The sequence below is a fragment of the Mus pahari genome, chromosome 21 (assembly GCF_900095145.1).
Source record: "Mus pahari chromosome 21, PAHARI_EIJ_v1.1, whole genome shotgun sequence".
NCBI classification, from domain to species: Eukaryota; Metazoa; Chordata; class Mammalia; order Rodentia; family Muridae; genus Mus; species Mus pahari.
This window is the reverse complement of record NC_034610.1, coordinates 36480710-36496797: the sequence shown is the minus strand read 5'-3', so window position 1 is coordinate 36496797 and position 16088 is coordinate 36480710. Positions and strand designations below refer to the sequence as shown.

The 16088-nt window shown below is 38.8% G+C and overlaps 1 protein-coding gene across 8 annotated transcripts in view; it reads left to right on the top strand.

Annotated features, from left to right (window-relative positions):
* Positions 1-16088, top strand: part of Utrn (utrophin) — a 494125-nt gene that overhangs the window by 430012 nt on the left and 48025 nt on the right. For all 8 annotated transcript variants that reach the window (XM_021221246.2, XM_029532896.1, XM_029532895.1 and 5 more), the window contains 3 exons: positions 6677-6762; positions 11626-11783; positions 14101-14267. In XM_021221246.2, coding sequence (XP_021076905.1) covers positions 6677-6762; positions 11626-11783; positions 14101-14267 — 411 coding nt within the window. The remainder of the gene's footprint in view (positions 1-6676; positions 6763-11625; positions 11784-14100; positions 14268-16088) is intronic.

Here is a 16088-nt window from a genome sequence, read left to right as displayed (position 1 = left end):
TTCTCCTCCTCCTCCTCCTCCTCCTCCTCCTCCAGCACCCTCATTAAAGTTTTAACTCAGGAACAAGCTTGCACATGGAGGCAAGCACTTTACCACTGAGATACATCTCAGAGCCTAGTGTGATTCTTTAAAAAGATGTTTTCATAATCCTTTCGCCCAGTGGAAAGATTTATTTTGATTGTTGAAAAGTAACTGATTTTCCAAGTTCTTCTGCTCCCAAGCATAGGATAAGAGGGACATACAAGTGTTCTTTCGTGACTTCGTAGGCAATGAGGGCTAGGGAGGTGGCACTCTCTGTCAGGAAGCAGCTACGGAAATCTGAGCTGCTTGGTTTCTTTCTCTCTGCTCTTTATGATCTTAGATTATTATTTTTCAACAGGCAAACAAACGCTGACATTCACTGTGAATTAAAATGATTTTTAGCCTATAAGAATCTCTGTAACTTTGTATGGTGGCAGTTTGAGTGTAATTTGGACAGCAATAAATAAAACTCAGTTTGTCCTTAAATAATTGCCATTGTGGTTATGTTTTTATAAGGTGGTCTTGCCTTTATAATTGATGCTATAGGACACTAACACGTGTACTTGAACTGTTTCTCAGTGTATAGAAAGAGAACCCTTAACTTCCAGCCCAGCACATCCCACATGTGTGTGACCCTTTTGATTTTGACAATGTATTTGTGCACTAATCAGTTATAAAAAAAAGACTTGCTGTGAGCTGACATTTCAGAAATGCTGGGAATTATTCATTCTCTGGTAGGGGGTTGAAGTATGCAAAAATGAAAGAGGAAAATGAAGACTTGCTTTTCTCTTGAATCTCAAAACTTAGTTCTCATTAAGTAGCTACGTGAAGATTTGCATATGTCAGCCTTTGATTTGAAGACAAAGAAGGTAAGTGGTAGTCATAAATCAGGGACTATAGATGACAGTTCATAAATGTACATGTTCAGAAGCTGATGGATTCTGTGTAAGAAATAAATGATGATGATGATAATAGACATGATTTATCTATAATTTTATTTACTTCTTTCATTAGGAGAAGAGATCCTTTATCTTTCAGTAGTAACAAATATCACTATATCTTTAAAAAATAAAAATAAAAAGATAGCCATGTGCTTGAGACCGAGGTTCAGTTGCCAGAAAGAAAAGAGGATTTACTGTAATACATTGCTGCCTGGTATCTTTTATGTTGCTTTTTAATACAAAGTTGTAATTCTTCTTGGATACAATATTAATTTTAGCATAAGTATCTCATTAATTTGCTCATCACTGTTTCAAAGCCTCAAAGGACATTTTTTTCCCTACAATAAATTCACCGCAAATAGCTCATTATTTCGATGTTTTCTGTGCAGTAGCCTGTAACATGGATTCCCATCTCAGAAAGAAAGCTAAATGAGAACATCTGGGGACTTCATCTGACCCCATGAAATAGCAAAGAGAAGGACAATGATCAAAGTCTCTGGAGAACACTCTTCCCCATAGCAGGTTCCCACTATGACAATTTTATATTTCTAGGTTACTAAAACAAAACCTAATAGACTAGGTTGCTTACACATCATTTCCTCACATCTGTAAAGGCTGAAAGACTGAGCTCACGGTGATGGTGGGGCTGACCGCTATGTTGTTTTCTCCAGAACCTCTCCCTTGGCTCTTCAATTTCTCTCTTCTTTCCATAATCTACCTGCTCTATTTTCCTACAAGTGCACCATGCATTCTAGACTGAGGTTTCCCTTTCCATCCTCATTTTAACTGACTCTTGAAAGATGCTGTTGGCATGAAAAGCAGTGTCATAAGATACAAAGAGTTAGGACTTCAGTGTGCGAATCCAGAGGAGCATAAGCTCAGAACATATACAGAGGATGCTTTTATTCTAGAATGAGGAAGCAGTGACTCTTTGTTAGGACCCAACCAGTGTACAAAATGTTGTGTTTCATTTCTGGGAGTTAAATGTTGGCATAATCCCATTTCTGACTGCCAGATGAGAACACATAGAAATGCTACATAGAAATAATGTTTTTTTTTTTTGTTTTTTTTTTGTTTGTTTTTGTTTTTTTACTAGAAAAACAATACCTCGAAATGTGTCATTGTTTCGTTTTTAGGGATAAAACAAATCCTGCAAAACTTACTTCCCCTTTATGCCAATGAAACATCAATCACCCTCCTGGGTCAGATGGGATCCCTTCGGTCTCACTTTCTATCTTGGGATAAATTAATTAAGCTAAGGAAAAGTCAGATGCTCTGTAGGCAGTAATTGCTGATGTCCAACATTGACTACCAGAGTTTCTCTACTTCATATGGCCCATTCCTTTATCTGAGCAATGACTGTTAACTCTACTTCAAGCAACGGTCCTCTGTGTGACTCTGATCAACTATAATTTTACTCTACCCAGAGTAGGGATCTTGGATATTACAGGACCTTCAGAAGGCTTTGAACTTAAAAATGATGCCTGTGTTCAGCTAATTTTTTAAAAAGTTGTATGTGACAGAATTATAGTTCTTTAAGAAAATGTTTTAATGAAGATTTACTTGAAGCACAGGTGTTGGGGGAGCAAAAGAATTTCTTAGGAAATGGACAGGGAATACCCAAGAGAAGAGCAGCCTACTTGAAAGAGTTACATTGATTTACCTGTCCATCCATCATCCACCATCCACCATCCATCCATCCATCCATCCATCCATCCATTCATTCATTCATTGTTTGGGTTTCTATTGTTTTAAAGAGACACCACAACCAAGGCAAGTCTTATAAAGGCAAACATTTAATTGGAGTTAGCTTACTGTTTCTGAGGTTCAGTCCATTATTATCATGGCAGAGTCCAGATAGATGTAGTGGAAGAACAGAGTTCTGCATCTTGATCTGAAAGCAGCCAGGAGACCCTGTGTCTTTCCCTCAAGGCCCCGCCTCCACAGTGGCGCACCTCCTCCCATAAGGCTACACCTCCTAATAGTGCCACTTCCCGTGGGCCAAGCCTATTCAAACCACCACACAACACTACATAAATAGCTGGTGAAATCAACTCGCACAGCGGAAGGTAGATTTTGGATAGTCATTTGAGAGGTTTCAACCCATGACTGGCTTGCCCCTGACTGTAGGTGAGGTAGCCCAGTGTGGTGGGAATGCTGATGGACCAAACTGTCATCACATGACCAAGAAGTGCAAGAAAGAACAGACAATCCTGTTTTCTTCTGGGAGGGCTTGCCTCTCAGAGGTCATCTAACAGACCCTGGCCTTTTAAGTTTCTCCTGCATCCAAAGAGCACCACCACATTGGCGATCAAGCTGTTAACACATGGTCCTCAGGGACCTTTTCAGATGTAGACTGTAAACTGTTAGGTATTTTCAACTCCTTGATTTATTGCCATATGATGTAACCAGGGCAGACCTTTTCAACTTCAACTTGAAATAATGAGTCATGCAGATAGAGGAGATCAAAGAATTCCAATACACATAAGACTTAGAGATGAGATGTGATCTTTCCATTTTGCCTTCTGTTTAACTGATTGAAAAACAAACACATGGAGACACCAGAGTTTATCTGTAACCACCTGTTACAAATTAATCATAGTTACAGGGCTAATTCATAGATTTTATTTCCCTGGTTGCATGGATAGTCTTATTGTATTGCTATAGCTTAGCCATGACACTTTATAAAATCAACTAAACTTTCGAGTTCTAACATATACCTAGCTCCTCGTCATATTTTCAGTTTTGTGCCCTGGTTACTATGTTACTTGGCACCCACTTAACTTTGGCATCTCAGAATCTGGAAAATTTAGGTAAAAATATATGCACAGCTTACCATATGAAAGGTGAATACGAAGGGCAAATGAGCTAATATATATAGAAAGGGGCTTTATAAACTATAGCAATCAGATCGATTCCATTTATGAATTCACAGCCTCACTCTCTCTTCATCTTGCCAGGTTCAAAAGTCTTAATTTCACAATCTTCCTTCTAGATTTAATGGAAATCCAAATCATTTAAATCATACTTCAGAGCAATAGTCTGGAACACTTGGTTCAAACATTTTTTTTCTCTATAGAGAATATTAGCTTCATTTGTTATAGTAAGTCATATTTCCCTCACTATCCTGAGATGAATATAATTTTGAAGGTACTTAACTTCACAGTTAAACTAATTTCAGAAGTCACTTACAAAAACTATCCTGGGAATTGAATACTTTAGCTATTGGGCTAGATCGCTCACTTATACATTTTATTAGCTATCAGACGCATCTCCAATTAGATACCCTACTTGACATCAAAACAGTCAAGAATGGCCCCATGTATGTACATATTAGTCAGCCAGTAAGCCAGGCTCACCCCACCCTATGTGGGGGAGGGGGGATGTGTTTGCATCCACGCCTATGTTCTCTGACTCAGGTTTATGCTATGACATCTCATGTCTGTTTGTAATCTTCTCTTTCTTATAGGGAGGGGGTCAGTACTAGGGATTAACTAGGGCTGGCCTACTCCATGTAAGGCAAGTGCTGTGCCTCTGAGCACCAATGGCAGGCCTTGATTTTGAACTTCTTTATTAACTGTGGGAGGCTGGGAACTACTCAAAGTGTTCTCGCTAAAACCTCCCAACCACAGTCATCTTGTATTTCGTTTTTCATTTCCACGCATAAGGGTTAATACTGTATTTTCTATAGTCACCCTTTCGTCTTACTTCCCTAGCTAGGAGTAAGAATCAGTTTCTCTACTTTTTCTTGAAGTTCATAGAACAATAAGCCTTTATTTATAGCTGATGGTGGTGGACTGCTGGGTAGGTGATTGACATTTTCAATTGTCTTTCTGATGGTGGATCTCTCCTGTTTTCCCACTAGACTTGGAAGTCAGCTCTATTGGTACCTTTCTGACCCCTTAAAGAACTGGCTTGTTTTTACCCACATTCTTGCACCAATCCCTTAGCACGTTCATTCATTAACCTTTATTACTTTCTAAAAGTAAATTGTCTGTGTTCAGAGGATAAACACTTTCCAGCTCTTGAAGGAAATAAACATTATTTCCTATGATAATTTGGAAAACTCTACAACTATTAAGTAGAAACATGATTTGAAGTATGGCTCAGTTTATTTGAAACTGGCTATTATTTCTTGATTCTAGGCTAGGCTAGGCTAGAACTTGTAATTTTTCTGCCTGTTGAATGCTCAGAGGTTGCTACCATACTTAGCCATAATCTAAGCTCGCTTTCTTTCTTCTTCTTTTTTTTTTTTTTTAAAGAACATCTATATGTTTGGTGTCATGCTATATATGCAGACATTTACTTGATCATTTATTACTTGAAAATGGAAGAATATTACTTAGTATGACTAACAAAGCACATTACAGATGTTTATGTATTTTTCAAATACTGTAAATTACAGCCTGTATTGGTTACTTTTCTATTGCTGGGATAAAACACTGTGACCAAGGCAGCTTATAGAAAGACAGGTTTTTTTTAATGGCTTATAGTTCCAGGGGCGCAGGAGACCACCAGCATCATGGTAAAGTGCCAACCGTGGATGCAGTATGGGGGCTGGAGGAACAAGCAGAGTGAGAGGACTCAAAGTCTGGCTTCAGTAACATCCCTCTTCCAGTGAGGACACACCTCCTAAACCTACCCAAGACAGGGCCACAACCAGGGACATAGCTCAAAAAGTAACATTGCTCATTCACACAACTAGACTGTTTTATGTGCCCATATAATACGTGAACATTTGCTTATGTGTTTTAAATGTTCAATATGTGTGCCTTAAATCTAAGAAATTTCAGAGAATAAACCAAAGCTGGAAACAGATGAAGATTATGAAACAATAAATATAGTGAGAAAACTTTTTCCTGGGTTGTGTGTTGTTCCACTGGAAAGATAATGTCCTATTAATTTTATAGTGCTTTTCCGCATCCCAGTGCTTGTTTCACAGCTTAATACTTTGATAGGCATTGGAATATGTGTGTGTGTGTGTGTGTGTGTGTGTGTGTGTGCATGTGTATAATCTCCAATTCTTAAGTGAAATTGAAATGATGTTTCACTGTCTTAGTGTGAAAGTATTTCCTAGAGCTGACTAATTAATACACTCCATTTTTAATTACAATTTCATGCTTCCCCTAATACAGATATCACACCAGCCTATTTGAAACCATTCACTGTTAAAATTGCAATAATAATTTATAGACTACATTGGCAGAGATCAAAGTGAATGAAGACAGCAAATTCTAAAGTCTCATAAGCTGAGTCTTCAACATGTAATTTTCTATGTATTTTTTTTACATTTGGTTTTAATTTATCAGTATTTTTCTCTTGCTATATAAAGTTGCATTAATATGTTGTACAGCATGCTTGCTGTGTAGCTTTGATGTGTATTTTGATTTTACGTTTATAACCAACTGACTTTAGTTATAGCATTTCTTAAAGTAAAATCTATTTGGCTTTATGATCGTTGTTTTTATATTCATTTCATGTGTTCTTGGGCTGTGTGTTGTATGTAAAAGGACTTCAGTGTATTTTTCTGGACTTGTTCAAAGATGTTGAACTGTCATGAAGTTGTGATGTAGGTTTGGCAGCAATTGTTAAAACCAAGTAGACAAGTTGAATCTTTAACTTGCATTTATTATGCAGTAGTCTACTCCCAAGAAAATGGCATTCAACTTACTGTATACAGCTTTAAGTGCATATAACCCATCTTATAATTTCAGGGGCCGGACTGGAAAAATTCGGGTACAGAGTCTGAAGATTGGATTGATGTCTCTCTCCAAAGGCCTCTTAGAAGAAAAATACAGATGTATGTAAGACCTTTTACACCATGGTGCTTCTAATAATAATCTAAATTTATTGGTCACTGGCTTTATATAATTCATGGTAATGTTAGCTTCCATTTTGGAGATCCTTATATGTGTATCAGTTTGGACAAAGATGACAGTGTGAAGAGAATTTGGATGATTTGAAAAACTGATTGCAGGGCAAGGGTGAGGTGCACTGATACAGCAAGAACTAAACACAAATGTGCATTCATTTAAATATTAGAATATTCTAGTAGGTATTACAATTCCCATTCTTTTAGGCAAGCAAATTAATGCTGAAATAGCTCAAGAATCTAGTCAAAGGCTGTATGATCCATTAAAATGTTGGTGTTGAACTTAAGGACTCCATAACCCCTTTTTCTTTTCTCTTAAAAAAATCTCATTTCTTCTGTTTATTGTAGCAAGTAGTTTTTGCTACCCCACTTTAAGCTCCAGGTGGACCACACTACCAGCTCTCACCCAGATTCCCTTGCATTCATGGATAAAAAACAACACGCATACTCTCCAGTTAATCTTAACATGCTTTTGTTAATTCAATGACTGCAACTGAAAACTCACATCACTGGTTGGCTTTATCTCCTGTTGCTACTGCCTGCTTCTTCTTCCCTAGATTACCCCTGTGTCCTCCTGGGCAACCCTAAATGTCCCACCCCATCCTCAGTCATTGGTCCATGGTATCTTTATTGCTCAATCAAGAACTGCCTGGGTAACAGAACCTTAGTTACCCGCTTATGGTTTTGCTTTAAAAAAGAAGAAGAAGAAAGAAAGAGAAAAGTAAGAGGGACTAAAACTTTTATTAGCATTTCCTCTAAATAGTGTTATTTTGTAATTTGGACATTATAAAGTGATAGATGCTTTTAACTTTTATTTTGGTTATTGAAGTAAACAATTGGTACCTCATTAGCTATTGATTACTGAACAATGTCTTGGCATGCTCAAGAGTGGAACCTGTACTTATATCTCTCCCACTTAGTGACCAAGTGTCATTAGATGGGTGCCTTGATCCCTTTGAGTACTTCTAGCCAAAAGTAATGTTACCTCTATTTCCTGGTACACTGAGCTGCACACCAGAGAGTGAGAGATGAGACCAACAATTCTACCACTGGGAGGAAGTCGAGGTAATATATTACAAATTGTCAAAAATAGCAGTGGTCAAGTAAATGATCACCATCTCCATGTGTCTCCAAACTCACTGCCATGGTGACAGCATGTCATTTAGTTTTATTTGTCCATAAAAGATAAATAGCTTGATGCTGCCAAGCCCACTTCTAGATGATTCTGTGCAGATAAATCTGTGTATTTGGAGGAGACAGTGGAGAATAATTTTTGAATAGGAAGATATCAGAAGACAAAAGATGAGTACAAGGAAGGAATAGTAGTATGAGGGTCTATTAATAGCTCAGTGGTCCATCACATGCTAAGCAATGTCCTTGCTCCTATCCCCAGAGTCAAGAAAAAAAAAATTTCCCCAAATAAAGGTATGTGATCATTGTTCTTATAACTTAACTAAATTGTGTTTCTTCTAAAAGCATTCAACGTCGTGTATTTGAGGGGTTACTGTTATTGTTTGATTTAAGTGTCAAGCCTAGAACCCAAAGGCATGATTTTCTTACAAATGTTAACAAGAATATTCAGGAAAGAGTTGTGGATTTGTATGGAGCATATGCTGACTGTAGAACCAGGAGTTGCGGATGCTTAAGGGTGTCTGAGCCTTGCAAGCCATGTAGAGAGAAGGGAAGAAGCCCTGCATAAGCCTTACATAAAGTTTTGTCTATGGCCCTTTGTCTAGAACTTCAGGAATCTTCATCACTATCAGGAAAAGATATTTTCAAAGCTGAGAACTTGCCATTTCTAAACTGATTAGGAAAGGAAAGAATTACTGAAAAATCAGTGTTCCAAAATTAGGAAAAGATTTTCTTACTAATCATCTGTGATTCGGGGTTTTTCATATGCTCCCAAAAGACTCGGGGCTTTAAAAGTAACAGTTACATCATAGTGCTGAATGGACTCTAAAATGAATGCAAATTCAAACTCAAGATTTGCATTTTCTGCAAAACAGCATTAAGTGCTCACATTTGGGCAAGGAAGCAGAGGCCCTTGCAATGCAAGTTTCTACTAGTCTATATAGCTCATGGTGGATGTCACTTCAGGACATAATTAAATGAGAAATCTCTTGGGCTAAATCTTTAATCGAAACCTTTACCTCAACATTGAGGCCCTGGAGATGTCCTGAGGTTCGGTTTTGCTTCTTATCTTGAGATCTTGAGCAGCCCTGATTCCATCTTTGATTTCCCCCAGTGTTGTGGGAACATCTCTTCATTATCATTTTCTTCGTTAAAATTAATATTCGGGACAAATTGCTCGTTAGCCTCAGTGACAGGAGGCGCCCATCTGAAAACCATTTGGCAGTGGCTGATATTAGAGTCTTTATCCTACTTGGGCCTATTACTTGGGACTTACTGAGAATGACTTTGGAGAGGTTTCTCACTTTCCGTGCACCTTCCTGCAAATGGCCAGGGGCTTGCTGGCATCAGCAGAAACACAGTAAAGCAAGCATCTTTTGGAGAGCCCCTTGGATCTCCTCTGGGTTGATTTTTTTTTTTTTTCAAGTTTGTCTCTTAGTTGTTTCTTTCTTTTTCTTTCCTTTTTTATTTTTTATTTATTTATTTATTATTTATTTATTTATTTACATTTCAAATGCTATCCCCTTTCCCAGTTCACCCTCCGCAAACTGCCTATCTCATCCTCCCTTCCCCCTGCTCCTATGAGGGTGCTCCCCTAGCCACCCACTCCTGCCTCACTACCCTAGCATTCCCCTACACTGGGGCATCCACAGGACCAAGGGCCTCTCCTCCCATTGATACTAGAAAAGGAACTCCTCTGCTACATATGTGACTGGAGCCATGGGTCCCTCCATGTGTACTCTTTGGTTGGTGGTTTAGTCCCTGGGAGCTCTGGGGGTAGGAGGTCCGGTTGGTTGATAGTGTTGTTCTTCCTATGGGGTTGCAATCCCCTTCAGTTCTTTCAGTCCTTCCCTTAACTCCTCCATTGGGGACCCTGTGCTCAGTCTGATGGTTGGTTGCGAACATCCGCCTCTTTATTGATCAGGCTCTGGCAGATCCTCTCAATTAAAAACTTGTTGTGTCCCATTCTTCACATCCTCCGCATACCATCTCTTGTGTCCGCCTATAAGAATAAGAACTTAGTACTTGGTGTCACCTTTTCTCCATTCTCACCTTCACAGTGGCATAGAAGCTTAGCTTTCAGCCTAGATGTGGGAACATTGGGCAGAATTGATGCTCTTAAAAATGTGCACCTCTCTGTAAGGATCATTTCACACGCACACAGCTGCACAATAAACACCATAATGAGGATTCTGGGCCAATGTTTTGGGGGATATAATAGCCATTTTTTTCAAATAATAAAACAAGTGGAGCTCTAAACAAATCTAAATGAACAAATGATAACTATAATTAATATTATCTCAGATGAATTTCTTTCCCCTTTTTGTGCATATATAGTTAAAACTGTGTTTCATGGTAATTACTGTGTCAATATCACTCAATATGCTTCAGTTTGGAACTTTACTGTTGACACTGTTAGACAAGAGGAGAATGACATTTTATCTACTGTTTATGTATTGGATATTATTTGAAAATGGTTTGGGGGACATCTTAAATATTTACATTTCTTCTCAGCATTACATGATGAACATTTAAATAGTATGTCTTTTGGACCATTACAATTCAACAATGCCTCCCAGATGTGTCAATTTTTATGATAAAGGGAATATTTTTAAATTATGTGTGTCTCCATGCAGAAAAAGTAACTTCCTTTACTACATTAGCTTCTTCATTGGGAATCTTCTATTAATTATAATCCTCAAAATGTTACCCATAGAATATCCCGAGAAGAGGACTTTTAATGTTGTTGACTTAATATTAGAAAACAAAGCAGTGTTTGCTTTGTTTATGCATGGAAAAGCCAAAGAAAGGCAAAGATACAAACATTTTTGTGTCTTAAAATTGAAAGAAAAAATGTTTCATTACAGAAAATAAAGCAAAAATAACTTACTAAGTTCCTAAAATGAAAAAAACTAAACCTCCTTATTTATTCTTGGTATTTATAATACAAAGAAGATATGAACATAAACATACCTAAAATAAGGTGAAATGTTCATGCATAGGATATTGAATTTGTGAGTGAACAAAAAGTTAATAAATCAATTGTAAAATCTGAGGCTATTCTTTATAAACTATATGCTCTAGCAAATTATATGGGAATCTTTGTTTTGCCTCATGCTTTTTCTAGGGAATACCTTAGACTATAAAATTAACCAATGTAAATTTATTTATAGTACTTAAAACAGTAATTTTCTATTAGTTGACCAGATTTAATTTAAGATTATTCTTTTATTTTTAAAGGTTTTTTATTTTAATAAGATTGTTCTTTTATTATTTATTTTTATTTATATGAGTACACTGCAGCTATCTTCAGACTCACACCAGAAGAGTGCATTGGATCCTGGTACAGACAGTTGTGAGCTACCATGTGGTTGCTGGGAATTGAACTCAGGACCTCTGGATGAGCAGTCAATGCTCTTAACTTCTGAGCCACCTTTCCAGCCCCACATAAGATTATTCTAAGACATGTGGTTCTGTTTACAGATGGCAGATTAAGACACCTGATCTGGATAGTGTCCCTCCTCATTTTTTGTTTGTTTTTTGGTTTGGTTTGGTTTGGTTTTTAAGTTGACATAGTTCCATCTACCTCACTGAAGGGAACACATTAAATAAGATAATATTTTGAGTAGGTAGATGGTAACATCTTGTTCTTCTTTGTAGGTCTCTTTAAGGAGGTGGCAGGGCCAACAGAGATGTGTGACCAGCGGCAGCTTGGCCTGCTACTTCACGATGCCATCCAGATTCCTAGGCAGCTGGGGGAAGTAGCAGCCTTTGGGGGCAGTAACATTGAGCCCAGTGTCCGCAGCTGCTTCCAGCAGGTAGGCATGGGCATTATGGGTATGTATGGTATGTTGAGAAAGGGACTTAATGTTTCCAAGAAGGGAGTCAGTTTTGCTAGAATCAAATAGTGGAGGTTTCAGGGTATCTGCCCTCTAAGTTGATGATGTGTTTCTTAAGTCACACTTGACTCAATGAATAGTAAAACCTTGATAGATATACATCTTTTTCAGGGAGTATGCATTGAAGTGCAGTGTCTGAATTACAACACTCTGGCTCTGTCCTCATGTCTGCGACCTGTCCCCTTGTGCTCAGCTTCTCGTAATACCCACTTCACTCCTTGATTCCTGCTTCCATGCCCTTGGACATGCGCTCTTCTGTTTAGAATGTTCTTCCTCTCTGTGCATACACTGTCATCTCCCACACGTTCTGTTCTGTCTTTATGTGTTGGCTTAGCTCTTGCATCCTCTGAGTGTCCTCCTCAAGCCCTATCAGGTGAAGATTCTTTCCCCACTTTCACACCCTCTGCCCTGTCATGCTCACTACTGTGTGACATCATACTGAGATGTGTAATTAATTGGTTTGTATTGCTTCTTCCTTGTACACCTAAGCTTCCTGGAGACAAAGCTGTGCCTATCACACACCTCTCCAGTCTTAGTCTGCTCAAGCTGCTACAGCAAAATATATGAACTGGGTGGCTTATGAAGAACTGATGTTTATTCCTTAGTTTTAGAGGTTGAGAGCCTGAAGATGAAGGTTCCAGCTGGTTTGACGTGTGCTGAAGAAAGCTTTCTGACAGCACTTTCTTGTTGGTGAAAGAGGGGTTTGCCCCCATGCACTTCAGAAGAATGATCTGATGGTTGCTCATCCCTCCATAATACGTTGAATGAACCTCATATTGACTGTGATACATGTTTTCTTATTGAAAGAAGAAAAATGCTTTAGTGTTCTCTGTAGAGAATATCCTTTAAAATATGAAAGCATTATAAAATCAGCCATCTTTTTCAAATGCACATGCACACAAAGTCATGTACAAACTTTTGCACTGATCTGAACTGCTAATTTTCACCTGGGCAAGAGCCACAGTTTCTTTTTTAAATGCTTACAGTGCAGAAGAACATTTATAAATGCTACTGATGTCATCCATATGCATAAAGTTAGAAGCCTACAGATATTTTTCCAAAGCATAGCCAATGATTTATCACTGCTGAGTGAAAGAAATGCTCACACGGTATCTTTGAGGAGAATCAATGTCACGGGTTATTACATTTTATAATGGCCTTTTTTCTTATTTTAGAAATAAAAAAATACTAAATGATTTTTTTTCTAAATATGATTTATAGTCATATATGTCAGTGCTCAGAATGACCTCAAGCACTGCGGGAAAGGCTCAGTTGGTGGAATTTACCTCTGCTCTCACACACAATCATTCAGCATTAGGAGTCGAGGAAGACTTGAGTTGCCTCACGAAATCTCTCTTGATAAGCTTAGAGAGCCTATATGGTGTATCCGTGCTGGTCTGCCTGCAGTGTGATGCTCTGATGGAACAGAGGCAGAGCACAGCAATGACTCCTTTTGTGAAACCTTTGTAAAGCACATGTAGAGGCTGCCACTTCGTTTGGACAGTGAGGAGACCTCATCTTCATACATTTACCATCTTAGATAAACTTGGGCTACAGAATTAAAGAATGGATATGGAAAGATTACCTGGAGTCATGTGGGTTTTTTATTTTGCTTTCTTCTTTTTCTTTGTTTGTTTGTTTTTTAATTTGAGCATGGAGGGGCTACGTAGATAGAACAGCTGTAAAGAGTTGCTGGAAAAGCTTGAGGACCTGAGATTTATCCTGATAACCTACTTAAGTCAGGTGTAGTAGCACATGGCACATCCTTGTAATCCCAGCATCAATGTAGCAGAGACAGGCGGATCCTTGAGGCTCATTGGCCAGCTAATCTAGCCTACCCAGGAATTCCATCTAGTGAGAGGTGCTGGAATCAACATCACAAGAAGGACAAGAAGGACAGTCCTTCAGGAATGAAAGCTGACTGTCCAGTGACCTCCTCATGTATGTGAACTGCATGCAAGTGTACCCGCATGGATGAACATTAAAAACCCACCAATAAAAAGGAAAATCTGAGCACTAAGGAATGTCCCCCACCTCCGACCATATGGCAATGGCTGCTTTTCACCCCCTGCCTTCTTCTAACTTTAGTTTCTAGAATTTTCTTACCTTGAAGAACCTATTTGTGTCTTGGTTGACCTGGAGTCACTCGACTTTTCTCTCGTGCCAATTTGCAGCAGCAACATTTGCTGCAGCTTCACTGAAGAGCTGTTCTTCACTTTTTGTCTTCTTCCCCCAGAATAACAACAAGCCAGAAATCAGTGTGAAGGAGTTTATAGACTGGATGCATTTGGAACCCCAGTCCATGGTGTGGTTGCCGGTTCTGCATCGGGTCGCAGCTGCTGAGACTGCAAAACATCAGGCCAAATGCAACATCTGCAAAGAATGCCCGATTGTTGGGTTCAGGTGAGAAGCACTAAGAGACATCAGAACTCAGTGGTTTCTGCTCTCCTCATATGGCCATCCCTTCCCATTTATTCCTTCTTGGTGGTTTGTCTCTGGGGTATATTTATGTTCCGCATCGTCCATCTTTCTAAAGTACCATTCCTTCTCATGATCTATACACAAACTTATTTTAATTCTTGTAGTTATTTGTAATACTTTCGTCCAGAATCGGAAAGTTTTATAAATATCCTTTCACTGAGGCCATAGGAGTACCCGCGCAGGATAATTGCATTATAGATTAGGTACATATAGCCTTGATCAAATTTGTTGGCTGTTTCAAGTTGTTTGGGATCAAACTTCGTAAGATGTGAGCAATATGTAAAATATGAACCAAGAAGTTATCAGAAAACTGTTGCATCTGCTAAGTTTGTTGTGATCAATTCTACATTAATTAAAAGCTCATTAATTCTGCTGATTAAGTCTATTCTCTCTCTCTCTCCATCCCCTACCTTTTTCTTTATGAGCATGTATGTATATACTCCTGGATATGTGTGCATGTGCATGGAGACCAGAGGTTGATGTCAAGTACCTTCATCTTTCTCAATGATGCTCCATCTTATTCTTCATACAGAGATCTCTCTGAATCTTGAGCTTGACTTCAGCTAGGCTGAGCGACAAGCCTTGTGTATCATCCTGTCTTTGCTTCCCCGGTATTCAGATCATCTCGGGTTGCTGGTGCATGCCACTAGACTCAGCATCTTTATGCCAATTCTGAAGAATCTGAACTTAGATCTTCATAGTTGGCTAAGCCAGGTCTGCCACGCTCAGTCCATCTTGTTTTCTCATTGTGTCAAAGACACTGACTTAAAACCTTAGAGGAGACTGTGTAGGACTCTGTACCATTGTCCTAAGACGTTCAAGGACTCTGTACCTTGGTCTTCATAGGACGGTGTGTTTGTTCACTTTGGTTCCTCCATTACCTCTTGAAAAAGTGTGCCACATTCTTTTCCTGGGGTTTATGATTTCTCTTAGAAATGGTTATTACATAGCTATTAGTATATGCTTTAAACATTATTGCTGATCACATTACTAGTTATGGTCAGCCAAAAATGATAATACACTGACCTTATGAGTAATATTGAACTTTTCTGTAAAAGTGGAGACATGAGGAATGTGCATGTGTAAGTAAGATTTATCTTTATTTATGTGTCTGTATATGTATGCACATGTATGTGTCTGTGTGTGCACCCATAGAGACCAGAAGAGGGTGTTGGATCCCTTGGAGCTAGAGTTACAGATGCTTGCTAGCCACTGTATGGGTTCTGAGAATCGAATCTGCATCACCTGGAAGTATAGTGAATGCTCTTAATTGCTGAGCCATCTCTCCAGTCCTTCAAATTGAGCTTTAGATCTCTAAGGTGTCTACCAAGCTGAGAATTGTTTCATTTCAAATTCCACACAGCTGGTCACAGTAGCGTGAAAAACAGGCAGGCTTCGTCTCCTTTCATGTGAACAAAATGCTAGGAGATATGCCAAGACTGGGGCTGCATGTTCATCTTGATGCTCTGGTCTGCCTGCCTTCATAACCTCTGTTATCCCCAACCCATGACTTGAATTTTCACGCTGATCTCCACTAGCAAATTGGCTTCTCTGGATGTCACTTCTCCCTTTGAAGGGAGGGAAAAGACATGCCCTTCTTCCCATTGAGTCGGTCTCTTAAATTTCCAAGGGGACCCTTGCCCAAAACTTCATCCTCTAGTGTCCTGCTTACCACCCACCATCAGCAAGCAAGACTGAGAAACAGTAGTTTTAGCAAAGCACATGGCTAAACTACGTTGACAA